Genomic DNA, 19,424 nt, shown 5'->3' on the forward strand with positions numbered 1-19,424 from the left:
ATCCTCCTCACCAAAACCCCTAAGTTTCCACCCGAGGCCAGATTTGACTAGAAATACGTGACAAAATGCAAAAACCTGAGGGAGAGGCGACAGTGTCAACGGGCAATTACAATCGACAATGTTAGGGGTTTTGGTGGGAGGAAGTCGGTGATGCTATTGGTGGTATTGGGGGTGGTTTCCAATGTCAAACTTGCTGTAATTTGGATGAAACGCCAATTAAAACTAAGAGCGTCGACCAGCAATTGGGGGGCTCAATCAGGCAAGGAGGTTAGAGGTTTTGATGTGAGGGTTGAGGGGATTGTAATGGTTGTGTCGAGAGCGATTGATTGTGGTGGAAACAGGTCAAAATGACCTAAAATCACCAATGGGGTGAATTTGAAAAGCGAAGGATTATTTTAAAATTTTTTAGTAGGGTGAATTTGAGAAGTAAAGGGTTGTTTTAAAATTTTTATCTTTGAAATGACCATTTTACCCTTTTAACTGTTAAATTAAACAATTTTCTATTAGTTTAAAGGTGAGAAACTGTAATTTATAAAACCAGGGGTGAAAACTCGTAGATTCACCAAACCTTGCGTTTACTCATGTTTCAATAGCCTGAGAAGAATGGTGTCCCATCTGCCTCTTTCACTGTAAAATATAAATGTGCCATAGTCCCGTTCCAATTCTGGTAATCTGGGCTAAAATTCTTCCATTACTCCAAAAGAAAAACGAGTAAAAACGAACTACCGATTCCGCATTATTTTGCCAAACATCTGGTAAGTACCTTTCCATAAATGATTCAAACAATGTACTAAGAAAGTGAAAAATACTGCGATCCATGCGTTCGAGTACGCATGTGTTTATACATGCATGACTTGAGAGAAAGAGACTAGTCAAAACTAAGGATGAAGCAACTCTTAAAAATGAAAAAAAAAAAAAAAAAAATAATAATAATAATAATAATGCTGTAAGCCACATTTTTCTTGCTATATATTATATATTAATCCTTCGATTTCAGAAACTGCCAACAAATGTGGAAGAACATCTCCACAACCTGATAAAATTATAAAGTAAACATACTCTACAGCATTTAATTAATAATCAAATGTTGTAAAAGACTCAAATTGCTAGTTCCCACATAAGCTATGCCATCTTTTTTTCACAATGTACTAGCCAGTTCCCATATCTTTATCGTCCCATCATCACTTGTAGAGGCAAGTAGAGGGCGTTCCTGGTTTAGTATCAGCAACAATATTAATACTAACAACAACAACAATAATAATAAAAAAAAGCAAAATAATTGCATGTGAAACATAACATAACCATCCAAAGACATCAAATATTATAGCAGTTACAACAGCCAGCACCCTTCCCCCTCGTTAAGATCTAATTGAATTCCATGCTCACTCGTATATGTGAATAATTTAAACATTGATCCTAAAATGTTTTGAAGATGTTCTATAGTTTAAAGAAAAAGATAAAAAAAAATGGAGACTCCTGCTTGGAGAACTGAAAAACATCTTTAATACACCCATGAGTGGGGTTAACGGTAAAACTTAAATGGTCTGGTCAGTAGAAACTCCCAGCAAGTCTCAAGATCATAACAATTCAAACAGGGAAAGAAAAATTTCTGGCCACAGTTTTCTATTTCCTTATCTGGAAGTTACAGCAACTGGTAACAGGCACTATTAACGTAGCAGTAAGAATCTTAAATATCCATTATTCAACCATTATAATATAGATGATTGGAGTAAAATTGTTGATTTATTGTCATACAGCCCCAAAACCTTGACTCACTGGAATCTATCAAGTGAGTAATTTCTGTGTAAGCAAAGATATCTATAAAAGTCATTAGTGCATATGTGAACATATGTGTACCAAGCACATGTCCGCACCCTCATAAAATCTCATTAACTTTCTAAGGGAAATCTTACCCCTGGGCTCCACTGCACTGAATTGACATCCATGTCATGGGCCTTTTCCTTCTTCAACAGCATTTTATATGAAGGTCCATCAATCTGTGATTAAAGCACATAACATATCTCACTAATTGATACTACCCAATCAAGCACAAGGGGGAAACAGAAAAAATCATGCATCAACAATTGTCAGTCCAGAATCATGTGCTTCAAAAAATCACAGTTCATTCTGAAGAATCTTGCACAATCTACCAATTAAGTTTCTAGGCAGTTCAGGTTTCAAGATTTAATATGAACACCACACCCAAAAATTAATCACTCAAAACTTCAGATTTCAAAAACCACCATTGAAAACAACTATATAAATATATAGATGCAACTTTATAAAGGGACATATAAGTCAAAAGAGCAATTGATATCTCATGCTTCAATTGACAAGACTTCAAACAAGAAACATGGCAAAGGCAAAGACCCCTGTTGTCCATCCCTGCAAACAAGTTAGCTGTTTGAAAAGATGAATTAACTTAAATAAGCATATAACTTGTAGGCACATTAAAGAGAGATATTTTTTCATTGTTCTTTATATTTTTTAATTAATTACCTCAATAGTTTATTTGCATGTCAAGCAATTGGGACCAGTTAGGTACCAAAAAAGTTCAGTACTATGATCAGATTAATGACAAAGCAAGTTTCCAGGCTAAAGAAAGCAGACACCTTCAGTGGGAAGTAGAAGGATAGAGCAGTGGTTATTACACAGAGAGGTCACAAAGTGCCAGAAAAATAAGCTTTTTAAATATCAAAGAACTTGAAGAAGATTTACATCTCCATGTCAGTGCCAAACCTTTAAGTAATACACATCATTTGGGGCAATTCAGGACATGAAACAATTTTACAAGTCAGAAACTAGATGCGTCTTGACATATAAAGAGAGATAGTGTCCACCTGAGAAACCCAAGAGAAAACCAAATCCCCATTTATATATAAGACTTCAATCATCCAAAATCAATTACAAGATAACAGATAAGAAACACTTGCGGTGCTCAATGAGCAGCTAAGTTGTGAATCACACATCAGTGGTATTCAAAAATGGAGTTGACACAAAAGTCCCAACTTAGCAATTGACTTCCACTAAAGCATAAACAGAAAATTTATATACAAGGAAACAGGTATGGAAGTATATAATAGCATTTCAGTTTCATGGAATATGGTGTTAATGAAGCAATCTACATGATGAGAACAGGTAAATACAATGAATGAGCTGATGAGGAATAATTAATACCAAAGCATCTTTGCTCTCCACAAACAACCGCACAGCATCATCAGCCGCTCCACTGGCAATAATACCTTCCCTGTCATAATTGTACACTGTTTACATCTAGCAGTGAATAATACAAACTAAGCAAGTAGATAACAACTACTGGCAGTAGGTACTCATAGACTACATGAAAGCTTTTATTACAATGACCTTGAAGTGCCAAATCCATTAAAAATGGAACACCCCAAATTGACTACATCAGATAATACCTTCATTGCCAGTACTACATTTTGTATATTTAACCAAGTCGCACATCAAACCATTCGTTTATTTTTTAAATGAAAGATTGTTGACTAAAATTAGGTTTTTTATAGTGTGAGACTCCATTCTGATTCAATTCTTTATGGCTGTTATTTAAAATCTCAGCCTCTGACAGCTGAGGGGAAACAAAAATATAAATCATAGATCCAGATGTCTCCAAAGTCAAGATATTCTACATTAAAGAATTAATTCTTAAAGACAATGAATAAAACTGATACAGCCCTGGGATACAATTTTGTTGCCAATTTCTATTTATACCTAACTTTCAGTAATTAAGTATGGCAATTTTGTATTTCAAGAAAAACCTATAATTTCTATAATTCCTATACATAAAGGGATATTGATTATTAGTTGAGTCTAACATTATTAAAGTCTTTATTTGGCTTTTGTTATTCATTCACCCTTACCCATATAACCAAATTTAAACCAAACAACTTTCTCTTTCTCAAACTTTCTTAAATTTAAATAGCATATGGCTACAAGAGATCTTTCCTAACTTTCTTAAATTTAAACAGCATCAAGACCCAGAATAACCTATTCTTCTAGCTTTTTTTTCTTGATCTTTTTTAATTTCTTACAATGCACAACTAAAGTAATCATTCATGGATACTTGGTTTATTTTTCATGATAACTGTTTGAGTCACTGTTCACCATTTACATGTAGCCTTTACAAAGTTTATAGTTTTACCATCAAACAAAGTTCTCCGGAAACCCTATAAAATCTAAAACCATATGTTACTTTTTCGACAAATCCAAATTCTAGAAGTCCTAATTCCAAAACTGTCCAATGACATTAATTCAAATCCTAAATACCTATATTAAAGCCTGTTTAGACCTACAAATTAAGAAATGTGCAGCACAAGTAAAGGCCATAACTACCTTGACCAGTGAACAGAAAAAATTGTTCGATCATGATAACCTGAGAGGGTGCACATATGTCTCCTGAAAAATCCATGAAAAAGAACCAATTATCAGTGCACACAACAAAAAAATAATATAGCTAAACTTAGCATATACTTAATATATAATCAAAACAAGAAAGAGATAAAAAATACAGAAGGCTGGTCCTCACCAAGGTGCATAGCCATCACCAGACTGCATTCTTGTAATGTCAGCTTCCCATATCTTTAAGGTGAGATCATCACTGCAAGTCAGTCCAGGTTTATTTTAAATCTCCTTGTCAATAAGTTTCATTCTCAACACCACTTGCAGACAGAAACTATCCCATTAGCATGAATCGGAATTAGAAAAAAGAATGCCGCATACCTGCAGCTAACCATTTTGTCTCCCTCAGCATTAAATGATAAAGCCCAAACAGTAGATGAGTGACCACTGATAAGAAAACCAGGCTTATTGAGTTAGAGTAATTCAATTCATCATACTAAAACAAGAATTATTTGTCCAAAAATTTAAACGTCAGTGCAATGGAAATCTTTAACATCACATAAAACTTAAATTAAATTAACTGCATAATAGGGTGTCAAAGATGAAGCCAGAAGAGGAAGAAGCAAGCAAAGGAGCTGAAAATGCATAGAGAGAGGTTGGGGTATAGTACTTGTTAGATTCACCTATAGTTTGAACACACTGCCAATTATCACTGTCCACGTCCTCTGCCCACCAAACCTACAAGCATGTATTAAAGTCAATCTATTATCCAGTAAAGAACACAGAAAAAATCAAACATTTCTTTGGACCACATATATAGATAACATACAAGATGGACGAAGCGTTTTAGATGACACAGTACCTTGATAGTGTTATCATAGCTACAAGAAAACAAAACATCCATTGTTGGATGCCACTGAACCATTTTCACGTCTTGTGCATGTCCTTGCAACACTGAAACACACTCAAATTCATTCCCTGGCATTGCTTCCCAAATCCAAACCGATTTGTCTCGACTACAAGTAGCAAGCAGAGACCCAGAAGCATTCCAAGCCACACTTTTCACTTCATTTTCATGACCCTATACACCAAACAAGAGAAATAAAAAATAAAATAAAAATTCTCAAATGACAGGAAATATGAACTATCATGTCGTAAATTGCTTTAAATTTTTTTTAAGAATAAGGCAGCAATTGATGCAGTTGTTAACATTTTAACAAACTATATGAAGCGTTGAGCTATTAACATTCCAACCAAATTGAATAAATAATCTATGAAGTGAACAGAAAAGTATACTTCTAAAGTGGAGACACATTCGTAATCACCCCCAATATTTTCCCAAATTGCAGTGGTGGCATCAAAACTTGCAGTTGCCAACAATTTCCCGGACGGAGACCAAGCACACGATCGTACCGTTCTCGTATGCGTTTCATCCAAAACTGCCTGCACAATCCCATGGCTTCAACATCAATTACATAGTCAATTTAAAAACGCCACTAGCAGATCACTATACCCATTCATAAATAAAAATCATATTCACAGAAAGTCAATTTAGGTTTTCATATTTGAATTCTATTAATGTATTAAAATTTAAATAGAATAAAAGTGAAACGGAACCTTGCAGTCCCAAGAGCCAGAGGAGAGGTTACGCTCCCAGATTCGAACGGTCTTGTCGCCGCTACAAGAAGCGAGAAGTGGAGGAACACCGTCGCGTCCCGTGGATGGATTCCAAGCAAGGCTCCAGACTCGGTCGGTGTGACCTTCGAGTGTTTGAATCTCCTTCAACTGGTAGTTAGCTTCTTCTAGAAACTCCATTGTAACAACTCAACTGAACTCAAAGTGTAAATGATCTGTTTGAGTTTGGTGAGTGAGGGTGGAAGAGGTTTAGTTTTGTGTTAATGTTTTGTCGTTTGTAAAAGTTACTTGTTGAGTTTGAGTTGATGTGCAATGCCACGTTCGCACACCACGGGACCAATGTGGTTGGTCAAGACTGCTTCTTTCTTTGACAGTAAGAATATATCGAGTTAATATCAAATACGACCCTAAGGTTTGAAGAGTTTTATTTGGTCCAGTAAAATCGAAAATGGACACTGCAGTCTCTATCAGCCTCAAGTAACAACCATTAAAAGATTTTAGTCTCCGTCAAAGTTTGAGCTGGGGCTGTAATCCGAGTTGAGCCATTCTTGAGCGACTTGGGCTTAGCTCGACTCGAGTTCAAACTTCCTAATATTTGATTCGAGCTTGACATATTATATAAAATTAAATTTAATAGTATATATAAATTAAAATAACTAATAATTAAAAAATTTAAACCTCAAGTCCCTAATTCACATTTCACATTTCATTGTTCAAATTGGATTTTTTTACTTTCCTTTCCTTTCCTTGTCCTTGTCCACTGTTGCCTTCCCATCGACTCTTCTTCTGTAGTAGCTAGAGGCTACAACTACTGCAAATTGGGCAAGCAGTGTCGAAGCCTCCAACCCCTCATCCCGTACACATTTTTTCTATTGAATATTGTGGGTTTGTTGGCTGTTGTGTTTATGGGTTGAATCGAGACAAGCTCGAGCTCAACTCGATCGTAATTGAGTCAAGCCCAAGCTAAGCTCAAGCCCACCATATAGTTGTCGAGCTCAACAATTGATGCTTGATTGAGCTCCGACTATTCTAACTGAGTTGAGGTCAAGCCTCTCAATACTTAGATCGACTCGATTCAATTACACCCCTAGTTTGAGTTCTAAAATGTCTACACTAGCCATTTATTTTACTAGGAAAAATAAATACTGAATAACAATTTGAAAAATCAAACTCTAAAGATTAAAAAAGACAAAATATCTAAAAAAAAAATAGAATCATATAAAAAAAAAAAAATTAAATAAATAGAAAGGCTCTACAACTAATCGTAAGGTCACCATTAAAACCCACTCACACTATCAAGGGTCCATCATGAAATGCAAGGCATCACCACACCGGGTTCACACAACTAATCCATACCTAAATCCCAATGATCAAACCCACCCATTTACTGACCATATACTCCAAACCTTATACCAAAAAAAAGAAAAAAGAAACCACCGCAAAGATTTGTTTTCGAAAAAAAAAAAACCCACAAGATATATTACCCAAATCAAGATATACATAGGTGCTTTTTCAATCCTTTTATATTTCTTTAATTTTAAATTTTAATTTCAAAATTTATGTATTTGAGAAGACAAAATGACCTTGTGCCGTTTAATAGAGTTAACGTGCACAATCTAAAAGGGGTGAAAGTGACTTTTATTATTTACATGAACCAAGGGATTCTTCCTTCAAACCTCAGGAACAAATTTTGACTGGGAATTAATCCCAACAACCCATCGGCTAGATCCGGGGATTATGGGTTATCTTTGTACACCCTTATAACTTGAAAAATATGTTACCTTACCAACTTCAGAAATAACCACTTACACCCCATTGTTAATTTCTGCCGTTAGAATGGAGGGAGAGAGAAGCGGCAGAAGAGAAGAAGGGGGAGATGAAGAAGAAGACGAAGATGGGAGGGTAGTTTGGTAATTGCTCTCTTCTGAATCCAACAGTGACTAACACTGTTAGTTTAATGGTGGCAATCTGGAATAAATGAAACCAGTGGTACTACTTTTGGATTTCGTTAAACCTCGGGTGGGAACATGTTGTTTACTCATTTAAAAATAACTATATATATAGAAATTGTTGATGCCAAATTTTGCCCTTCTGAAACACAGTGCCTTTGCACTTCTATTCTTGGATTCGTTGACTCTTTCATCTTTCACTCAATTGTTTGATGCAACTCAGTTTCCATCCCTACAAAAGAATTGTAGAGGCACCTGTGGGATTGTAGGGTTAGAACAAGGGCGGAGGCTAATTTCGACGATTATCAGCTTCAATACTAAGTGCTCAAGTACGAGATTTCTCTTAGTGATTATTGTATGATCATTCCATGCCATTTAGCCCCCTTTATATAGTGAAATAGATTACGGTTTAGAGAATGACTTTCCTTGTCGTAGTAGGATTTAGGGTTGTAGAAGGATTCTTATAGTTTTAGGAGAATACAAGATCTTTTTTCCCTTTTTCAGACCGTATCTAGTCCTTGTTCCTTCCCTAATTTAACTCACTTTTGTTTTTCCCATAACTTCTCTATCTAATTAGAATTCTATTTTCTATTTTGGAGGGATATCCTTTAAATTACTTAGTGGGCAAGCATATCAATTTAGGATTTTATTATTTTGCCCTTACGGAAATTCGGATACTACAGAGGGCCTCTGGTTTGCAGAGTCATAATGTTGTCTCTGACTCTCCATGAGCCAAATCTATTGCTCACATTTTTAGAGTCTTACAAGGTTCCAAATACTACAACAATGCTGTTTTTTTTTACTCTAGGGTTTGGCTTATGTGTCACAGCCTTTTGGCAATCAAATTTTGAAATTGTAGTGTTATGTTATGGCTATTAGACTCCTACATACGTGGGCGACTTTTATGGCGAATGGGCAGTTGATGAGAATGCATTAATGTTTCTACGCTTGCCACGTCTATTGCACCATAATTATTTTTGGGTGTGTGGGTCTTGTGGTCACGACACCTGGCAGTTGGGGCATGCGCTTTGATCCCTAGCCATGTGATCTATCCAACGACTGGGATCTAACCCTGACATTGTGTTCATAAAGCCTGTCTGTTGTTTTCCTGCCATTTTACGATTTCTTTGCTTTCTAACCTTTGTTTGTAACGATTCTTGGCTCTTGTGAAAATCACTTTTTGATCAAATCGCCTCGTTTGTCATCTTTATTAGGTTAGTTTTCTGGCTTTCTCCTCTTCACCATGACTCAATGCTTTGTCCTTAGAGATGTACTCTGTAGATTTAATGTTTCTAAGGTTTTCAAATTATTGCTATTTTACTTGTTGATTGATCTTGATCGAATACTCAGTAGTCCTTACTTATTTGCTTGTTGCGTCCATCTACACACTCTTGCTTGGTATGGATTTGTGATACTTGCGTTAAAACCCTAAGACTTAGCATAAATTATGTATGAGGTGGAAGGTTCTCAAAATATGACAGAGACTCTGTCTAGTGACAAGAAGAGCAACAATATGTTATCCAGTTTGGGGACCGCTAGCGTAGAAATCATTGGTAATGTAAAAGCCCCTACTAAGCGAAGGAGTCGCAAGGTGCGTCAAGAGGTAAGAAATTAGGGCGTTGATGCTGAGCCCTTTAAAACTGGAGAGAGTGGACTTAGATACTATAGAACTAAGTATCAAATTCCAGATGATGTTATCCTTCGAGCCCTTGTAGAAGGTGACGTCCCATCAAACCCTTCAGCAAGGTTTGTAGCTTTTTACCCTTGCACTTTTGAGTGTGGCTTTATACTTCTCCTTCCAAACGAGTTGAGACAAATTCTTGTAAAGATTAAGATAGCCCTTGGTCAGGTTACTATAAATGGATGAAGGGTGGTCATGTCTTTTAGGGTTTTGTGGTAGAGTTGTTGCCCTCATGAAATTACATTGACTGAATTGAAGAGCAAGAGCCTTTACTAGTTAAAGGTTGTGCTAAGGGATAGCTCCCATGGCTAGTATTACATGTGCACTTGAAGCAAAGCCATTTTTGTAGGCATCACCATTCTCACCCATGAGTGGAAACGCAAATGGTTTTATGTAGGTGTCAATTAAAGAAGCCATTATATATGAAGAGATGGGAAACTCCGAGTGTCAACCATGTTCCATCTTGCATGTTTTTATCTTTCTTGATTCATGAGTCTTTTCGTAGATGCCTCTATCGTTGATAGTTTGTCTGAGGGTTTCTTTTTTCTTTCTTCAAACTGGTGCAGATACTTATAGACCAAACGATGCTTTTGGTCCTGATTTTGTGGAGAGTGTTAGAGTAAGTAGGTCCAAGTTTGTTAGGTTACCTGATCAACGCATTTTGTTGGATGTTGAGTTGTTGAGAACTACGGGGCTGGTTTAGTGCTCAACTGATGTCGTTGGTGAGCTTCTTCTTTTTCATGCCTTTATGATGTTTGTCTTACTTGGTTCAACGTTCTGATTCTTGTTGGTTTGTCTTTTGTTACAAAGGAACAAGTTACGGCTTCTAAGGGTGACCTTGAGAAGTTAAAGAAGTTGGTTGAGGCATTGAAAAGTACTAAGAAGAGGAAGAGTACTCATTCCAAGTCATCTAGCACTATAGAGAAAAGTCTTATGAAGATTCAAATACTCTCTAAATCTCATGTTTCTGTGACTGGCTGGTCGAGTGCTCCAACAATAAGGAGCAAGACAATTATGTCGTTAAAGAACATTAGGTTTGCCTCTCACGGACCACAAGGCAAAATGCAAATGATGTCGTATAGGTATAAGAATCTACTTGAGGAGTGGAGTGAGGTGACTCCCGTTTAAGCCCCTATCCATTTTTTGTCTTGTGAGCCTGGCTTTTTCAAGTCCATTCCTCTTTCTCGATCTTCCAAAATTGATGACATGGGCTAGAAAGAAACATTTAGCTCCATAAGGGACAACTTGGCCTACATAAGCTTTTATATCCCTATGTTTTACCAATATGTTGTTTCTCTTGTTGTAGTGCTTTGACAATTTCAAAAATCATCTTTGGCCTCACCAAGTCCAAACATGAGACACTTACTATGTGGCCAAGGCCATGGTCCAATTACAGTTGGACCTATGCTAAAATCCATATTATGGGCTAGCCCATTGCACCAATCAGACAATTAATGAGTTGGTTTCTCCAAACACTAAGGCCTTGCCTCCAACTAGGCCTCATCACTAGTCCACTTGGGCTCAAGCCCATCGACCCAAGATCACTTTAACCTTACTTCATCCATTTCCTATTTTCATCTACTTCATAATTCATCCAAGATCTTAAATCTTGCATAAGTTAGGACTCTTACTCCTACAAAGGCAAGAAAATCAAATCTATCTTATTTATTAGAATCCTACCATTATGGACTTAAAGTCCTAGTAGGATTCTAAGATCCTATGACTACTATATAAGCATATGTCTTGCCTCTCATTAGGAATCCACTAATCAATACCACCTACTAGCTCCTAAAAGTTCTTGCTCTTAAGAACTAAACACCTTCGCTGCAACTCTAATCTTCGATCAGACTTCAGTAACCCTTCCTCCACTTAGCCCTCACTAAATACCCTCTTTCAGCCTTGCTGACTTGAGCATCAGAGTGCCTATAGCAGACACCACATTGATGTTTTATGCAAGCTTCGCGCTTGTTCTCTTTAAGCGTGCAGGTTCAGCAGATCGTCAGTGGCCTCAACCTCATAGGATCAGTCTATTTTGTAACTATCGATTATTACCGTCTTCAATACATTTTTATAATAAACATTCAGACAGAGTTTCTTACTTCAACTATTCAAGGAAAGAAAAACTTAAAACTCTTAAATATTGATTCTAAAGTTGTATTTCTATTAGTTGGGAACTAAGGGACATCAGAAACCTTTAGCCAAAATCCACTAAAAACTAAAATAATAACTGCGCACTAGGGGTGGGCAAGATTTTAGGGTAGAACCAGAATCAGCGGGGTGTCGAATCCGGTTCCTACCTAGAATCGGCCCTATAAAGGTCGGTTTCGGTTCCAAATTTGTTGGAATCAGCACTGTAGGTTCTGGTTCCTGGAGTAAGTTTTGCAAAAATGGGGGTTATTTTGTAACTTTATGTTTCATATAAACTAGGAATTCAATTTCATAATTTTCATTTGCTTGCTTCCGTCACATATCTTCTCTTAAATCTCCCCCTCCACCTTTTCTTATCTTATCTATTCGTCTTTTTTCCCTTGATTCGATATGTTTGCTTCTTCTATACTTTGAACCGATAGCCGATTTGATTTTCTCTCTTATATCTGTCGACTCAGTATCAACTCTGGCCAAGGCTTGAATCAATTTATAGGGTTAGGGTTTCGATAATTTTCATATTTGTGAAATCATCTTGTAGATTAAGTGGTTTTTCTCATGGGTGTTGTTTTTCTTCTCACGTTCATTCGTTTTATGTAAATAATTTTGATTTCTCTTGGTTTCTAGGTTTTGATTTCTAGAAGAACTTTTCGATGCATAGATCTGTTAGTTTTGGGGATTCTTATGTGAAAATTATTCTCTTTCTGTTTGTGGGTTAGATCAAATCGTGAGAATTTCGTAGACGATTGGAAGATCTAAGGTTAGGGTTTCAAGAAATTTGGAGGTTTTTTTTGTCATTTTTCTGGAATTTTGTTTGGATATTTGTGAGGATTTGCTTGTGATTTTTTCGAAAGTTTGTTTACACTTTTTTTTTTTTTTTTTTTAAACTCATTTTGGCTCAAAAGTAATATTGATGAGAATCAGTGATGAAGAACTAGTGCGGTTATGAATGGATTTTAATTTTAATGTAATAATTAGATGCAATTTTTAAGAGAATTTATGATTGATTAAGGATGGATATACACGAGTTTGGATTTTATATTGATTGAAGAACTTTAAATTAGATTTGAAGTTTTTGATTTATTTTAGAGATGAGATAGATTTACAGATGAATTTGAGTTGGTATTGTCCACTGGGAAATTTTTGTAAATTTGTAATTTTTGTAAACAGTTGGAGTGTATTTGTAATTTTTTGTAGACAATGCATGGTATATTTGTCATTTTTTGTAAGTAGTAGGGGTGTTTATGTAATATTCATGGACAGTGCTAGGTATCTTGAACTGGAACCGGAACCTGTGTTTTAGGTTCCGGTTCCAGGCATTTAGGAATCGGATCCAGGCTGTTCTGGTTCTGATTCCGAATCCCAAGAATAGGCCAACTCCTATTCTAGTTTCGATTCCATGGGATTTGGGCGAGTATCCAGATCCGCCCATCCCTATTGAGAACCATAATAAACTTTAACAAGTGTCAACTTAGTAAGTAAACTAAAGGTTTTACCATCACCAACAATATTAGATAGTCAAAATAATTTTCAAAACAAACATTGAGTTCATAACACAAATTTTGCATCACATTCTTTCGTTACATTCTTACACATAGCTTAGTAGACTTTCATAACAGAGAGGAAACTAAACAAATATAATCAAAAGATATACATAATAATTTGATTATGTATGGAACTATGGATCATAACATATACATGGAAATCTAACCTATAAACGAAGATCAACTCCACAAGTCACATAAGCATTGATTGACCAATTGTTCTTTCTTGTACAATCATATAGTTTTATAAATCATCAAATAATCTCATTATTCATGTTCAAAAATATCAAACAACAATATCAATACTAGTATTTCACATAAGAACATATTAAAAGCACATACATAAATTTATTGTGGTTCTAAGTTTAAAAAAACTCAAATTTACTTACCTCAATGTTACCAACTATAATTTTGGAAACAAATGATTTTACGTTTATCTTCATCTTCATCGTTTCTTCAGTGACATTCTTCACAAAGATTAGAAGAATGATTCAACATTGACAAAATCTAAATAATCTCTTTAAGGCGAACATCTTTAACATCAATTTTGGGATATTTGGTGTGATTAAAATTTTCTCTATTCTTTTTCTTTTCCTAAAATCTTATTTCTATTGTGATTTTGGTATTGTTAAACAAGTCATGAAACAAATTATTTGTAAATTTTTAGATCAATGGTTTTGGAATTGAAGCGAAAGGGTTGGAGGAGTCAAATAAGAAACCACAACTGGTTTGTTGGGTCAAGGCCAATGCCCAAATCTGAACATGAATCATACTTAGGCAAATAGAACAAGGGAGAAAGAAGAAAAAAAAATTATAATGAAAATGTATCAAAAACTGACCCTCGTATAATACTTTTCAAAAGTCATGGCATGGCTACGTTTAATATTTCACCATCTTTCAGGGGTTGGAATAAGCCACCAGGATACCCGTTGATTTGCCCTTTCCATTTCTTTCCTGATAGAGGACTATGAGTCTGGCCCAGAGAGCCCACAGCCCACCAAAGTGGCCCAAAAATTATGATGAAGTAATCAATAACCACGGGGGATTTTATTAAAAGACCATTTAGAGTTAAAATTTAATTAAAAGGCTATATAGTTTGTAAAATTTAACTAAATAGCCATGCTTTTGATTAAGCTTAATTAAACTTGATTAGGGTTAATTACGAATAATGAATAATTCTGTAATCTTTTAAAAATTATAATATGTCCCCAAAGAGTCGAAATTCTTGCAAAAAAACTCAAAGACCTTATTCTTCCTCTTGCGACATTAACGCATTCCTTCGCCATTGACATCTTCTCCAACACAGATCGTCATCATCGTCATCCTCTTCCTCCTCCTCGTGACATTTCGTCCAGGTATGTGTATCTCCCCTTTCGATTTTATATTTTGATTTACAAAGATTTAATGATGGATTGGGTTTGGGTTATGATTTTGATTTAGTTGTTTAGGTTGTGTTTGATGTAATGGAAGTTCAAAGGAGTGAAATTTGTTGAAGAATGTCTTGCATTGTGGGTAGCTGGGGGTGGTAGCACCGATTATAGGCGAAGAGACTGAAAATGTGCTTTGGATATGATGGATTGCTTAAACGATCTGGTGTGTCGCTTAAGCAATCTAGTACGCTGGTAATACAGCAGATAGATCGCTTAAGCGATCAGGTATATGGCATAAGATCGCTTAAGCGATCTGCTAAAAATTTGGTGTATAGCAGCAAATCGCTTAAGCAATCAGTAAATGGCATAAGATCGTTTAAGCAATCATGCTTATTTATACTTAAGCGATCCATGATATCGCTTAAGCGATCCAGTATAACGATATACCAGATCGCTTAAGCGATACACCAGATCTGTCAAGTGACTGTGTATATGCTTTTTAAAATATTTCAACCCTAGTACATCAGTTAAGAATAGTTTTTTTCTTGCATTATCGGTAGTTGGCTATTATGAGACATGGGACCAGTTGTTTTGGGTGTTGAATATTTTGGTGAGTGGGTGGAGGAAGAAAGTAGCTGGAAGTGGATTGGGAAGAACAAAGAAGTTATACCAATTGCTGTGAGCACAGAGGTTAGTTTTGATGAGTTGATTGATGAAATAATTAGAAGAGGTGATATGAGTTGCTCACGTAGTGATATAGTTGTGAAGTATGTTTTAAGCAGAGTTCCTCAACATTATAAGGTACCTCCTACTATATTAAAGTCGGATGAAAGTGTGAAGATATATATGATTGATGTAGTTGATAATGGTTCGAGGTCGATTTTAAGGGTTTCTTTTGTAGAAAAACCGTTGGAAGTTGGTTCAAAGGAAGGGGATAACGAGGAAGTTGGCGGAGATTTACCTGGTTTTAATTTGAACTACGAGGGCCGCAATGATTTGTTAGTTGAAAAATCAAGAGTAGGCGGTGAATTGGGTGGTGAGGAGGACACTTTAGAAGAGGTTGGCCATAGGGGGCAGAATGAAAATGTTGAGGAGGAGGACCGCATACATGTTTTCGCGGATGTAGAGATTCATTTAAATACATATTATGCCGAAGGTGTAATTTGTGAGGAAGAGAACACATTGGCCGTTTATGTAGGTTCAAAGGGGGCAATTGTAGGTAATAGTGAATCAGCTCATGTTTTTACGGATGGATCGGAGTTGCGCATAGGGTATTTATTTGACAACAAAGATGAAGTGGTGAGGAAGCTAAAACTTGTTGTTGTGAGAGGTAATTTTGAGTTCATCACCAAAAAGTCAAATTCATTGACTGTGACGGTTGCATGTCGTGATCGAAAGTGCAAATGGCAGGTTTATTGTAAAAGGTTGGTGGAGTCGGAAAAAATTATTCTTAGCACATATACCCATGAGCACACATGTGGTTTGGGACATATTTTAGGTGAGCATCGACAAACCTCCGTTGATGTTATTGGACAATTTGTCAAAAGTTAGTTCTTTGAAGGGAAAGGTCCATCTCCTAAAGAGATTCAGAGACTTATGCGCACAGGGTTGGGATGTGCTATTAGTTACTGGAAATGCTAGAAAGGGAGACAACATGCACAAGATTTTGTGAGGGGCACGCTAGAGCACGGGCACGCAATATTAGAAGCATATCGTTTTATGCTTGAGTTGACAAATCAAGGTAGCAAGACGACTTTGAAGTGGGACAAGAATATAATGTTTAAATATTTTTTTTGTTGCTTACGGTTTTGCTATAAGGGGTTTTGTAAACATGAGAAAGGTGTTGGCTGTTGATGGTTGTTTTCTGACGGGAAAGTATGGAGGTACATTGTTGGCGGACACTGCACAGGATAGTGAGAATCACACATATCCTGTTGCATGGTGTGTGGTTGACTCTGAGAATGACAAGTTGTGGACTTGGTTTTTTCAGAAATTACATACGATAGTGCCTGACAGTGACGAGTTGTGCATAATATCTGATAGGCACAACTCTATGAAGAAGGGGATTGCCACTATTTACCGTCAATCACATCACAGATTCTATATGAGGCACCTTGGTGAGAACCTAAAACAAAAGTTTAAGTGTGCTGGCCTCCTTCAGACATAAGACATGGCAGCAAAAGTTTATTGGTTGATGAGTTCGAGGAGCATTTCCAGCAAATCCAAATCAAGGATGATAGAGTTGCTAAGTATCTTGAGCATGATGTTGGTTTTGANAACCATGTAGTAGCTGGGAATCCATTACGTTATCCAGTCCATAGTCTTCGGACTTGTGTAAATATCAGAATTGATCTCACAGCTCCTGTTATGCAGTATTTCCATAGGCCAGTCAACAGCCTAGGAGAAATTGCAAGTTGGAATAACAATTTTTACCTGCAAATGCTGATTCACTATCAATCTATCACCATATGTAGATGGAATGTGTCCGAATTAAAAGTTCTTTATTGATAGATAACCAGCTTCTGCTCCAATAGATGAGCAATATCATACAAAAGAATACTAGTCGATTTAAAACAGAAATAGTAAAAAATACATGGAATTGGCCCAATGTTTAAGAAGCAACTATAAAATTCGACCCAATGACCAATATAGCAAAAATTAGATGACCTCTTGGCCCATTCTGGGAGTGTAAGTTATGGATTGAACAAGATATCGACCGACTAGAACTACTGTTTCACCATAAATGAACTTTTACAACTGCATCCACCCACAGCACTTGGATTTGTACTCACCTGCAAAGCATCATTACTTGTTACATAACCATCTAAGTATGATACATTTCGAGTGATCAAAAACAAAAACCTGGCATGAAGAAACAGATTGTAAATTTGATTACTCAAAGAGCTGCTCACTATAGTGTGGCAGCACCATAAATTTATATAGCAAAAATGGACTCTGAATCCTCATCTAGTTATAGTATTGACAACCTAAATTTAGGCACTAATAAAACAGCTCCAGTTTGCCAATGGTCAATTTCCAATTTCTAAGAGATGATTTGCACCTAAACATGCAGTGAAGCTAGAAATGAGACTCTTTAATTTCACCAGAACCTCTATCCAATGAAGTGCATAAATGGCGGAGACTTAAAATTCAAAAAGCAGAGGATAAAGGTGTACATTTCTGTATCCAGCACACAATTAGTATGTTATTAATATTTATAATAATATGGGGTGGCTTAATTCAATAAGTCAATCAACAAAATGGATAGCAAATGGTAATATCCAATTCTCAAGATATGATTAATTTTAAAAGCCGACCATTTGGACTGGAGAAGATTTTTCTGTCTCAACACTACTTGAGAAGTGTACATACTTAATATGAATGGAAACAGATCTTTTGCAACAAAAGCTGTGCACATAGATATAATTAATAATCAGTCACACACATTTAGAACTATTATATGTAGTAATTAGCAAACAACTGCAAGGCTGTTGGTCAGACAGAATTTGATGGTTAGAAATCCTCTAGTAGTATATCTGCACAGATATCATGCACCACAAGTAAACATTTAATATTCTTTTCAAATCCGATTAATTTTTAACATAATTTTGGCACCCCAATTCTATGTAACAAACTGTGAGATCATCACAATAGACCAGCAGCTAACTTAAACCAATCATGCGAACTTAACCTATACTGCAAATTAATTGCTTAAAAGTAGAAGTTCTGATTTGAATGTGACCTCATCTCCACTAAACCAAATCTTAAACCTGAGGCAGACCATTACTTTTTTTCCCAACCCAGCATACTAGATATTGAAGCAACCACAAAAGCACTTGCACCAGCTACTCTCTGTCAAACACGACATAGACCTAAAGGTATATAGTAGAGGAGCTTATTAGCAGTGTTTGGACCTAAAATAAACAGTGGGGATTAAATTTTAGGTGAGGCGATGCCTCACAGAAAAACAGTGGGTGAACAGAAAACAGTTCACCGACTAAAACCTTTTCGACTAAAGTAGGGATCAGAAATATGAAATGCAATACAAACAAACAGCTAAACATGTTCTACAAACACTCCAGGAGAAAGTGCCTTACCACAAATGCAGAACGAATCAGCTCCTCAACGTAATCAATGGTTGCCCCTTTTACGAAATCATAGGAAATATTATCAATCACCAATTTAACCCCTTCCTTTTCAAAAACTCTGCAATCACTTAAAAAAAAAAAAAAAAAGGGAAGTATCAGAAACTGGAAGCCAGTAAATAAAATGGAAAAAAAAATTGGAGAGGGAAAGACCTGTCATCTGGGTTGGTTTTGTTATCCAAATCAAAAACATACTGGAAGCCAGAACATCCACCAGTTTCTACACCCAACCGAAGCATTGGTTTCTCTTCAGATGTTTCAGTGGCCTGTAATTCTTTCATTCTCTGCAAACAACGCATTCAAAAATATCAGAGATAGATAATTAGAATACAAATAATTGAATCAAGTGAATTAAAAACAAATTGAAAACTAAAAAAGCCAGAAAAAAAAAAAGAGCATACTTTGATGCAACTATCAGTCATGTGAATATCTTCTAAAGAAGGAGGTTGAATAAAGCTGAGAAGCCGATGATTTTTCCGAATTCGAGACGCAAAATATGGGGTTAGCCGTTGATACACGGATCGCGATAACATTTCGTTCTTGTGCCCTTCTCTGCGGTTCAAGCGTATTTATTTATTTNTATATATATAAAATCT

General features: G+C 36.1%; 2 protein-coding genes across 3 annotated transcripts; both read right to left on the reverse strand.

The window, feature by feature from the left end:
* Nucleotides 1-927: 927 nt before the first annotated feature.
* On the reverse strand, nt 928-6,288 carry LOC116132747 (protein CIA1). Its single transcript, XM_031418416.1, has 10 exons — nt 5,977-6,288; nt 5,656-5,802; nt 5,222-5,440; nt 5,030-5,097; nt 4,741-4,806; nt 4,547-4,618; nt 4,354-4,416; nt 3,178-3,247; nt 1,914-1,997; nt 928-1,210 (listed from the first exon to the last, which is right to left on the reverse strand). The coding sequence occupies exons 1-10, from the start codon at nt 6,172-6,174 to the stop codon at nt 1,139-1,141; spliced, it is 1,059 nt and encodes a 352-aa protein (XP_031274276.1). The 5' UTR covers nt 6,175-6,288; the 3' UTR covers nt 928-1,138.
* Nucleotides 6,289-16,966: 10,678 nt separating this feature from the next.
* Nucleotides 16,967-19,401, reverse strand: LOC116132740 (iron-sulfur assembly protein IscA-like 2, mitochondrial). Of its 2 annotated transcripts, none has more exons than XM_031418404.1 (4): nt 19,230-19,401; nt 18,982-19,112; nt 18,781-18,889; nt 16,967-17,475 (listed from the first exon to the last, which is right to left on the reverse strand). In XM_031418404.1, exons 1-4 carry the CDS (start codon nt 19,359-19,361, stop codon nt 17,410-17,412), a joined length of 438 nt encoding a protein of 145 aa, XP_031274264.1. In that variant the 5' UTR covers nt 19,362-19,401; the 3' UTR covers nt 16,967-17,409. The 2 variants fall into 2 exon arrangements, with proteins under 2 accessions (XP_031274264.1, XP_031274263.1); XM_031418403.1 differs by having other exon boundaries at nt 18,781-18,898.
* Nucleotides 19,402-19,424: the final 23 nt, after the last annotated feature.

The sequence above is a fragment of the Pistacia vera genome, unplaced genomic scaffold, assembly GCF_008641045.1.
Source record: "Pistacia vera cultivar Batoury unplaced genomic scaffold, PisVer_v2 Contig26, whole genome shotgun sequence".
Taxonomy (NCBI): domain Eukaryota; kingdom Viridiplantae; phylum Streptophyta; class Magnoliopsida; order Sapindales; family Anacardiaceae; genus Pistacia; species Pistacia vera.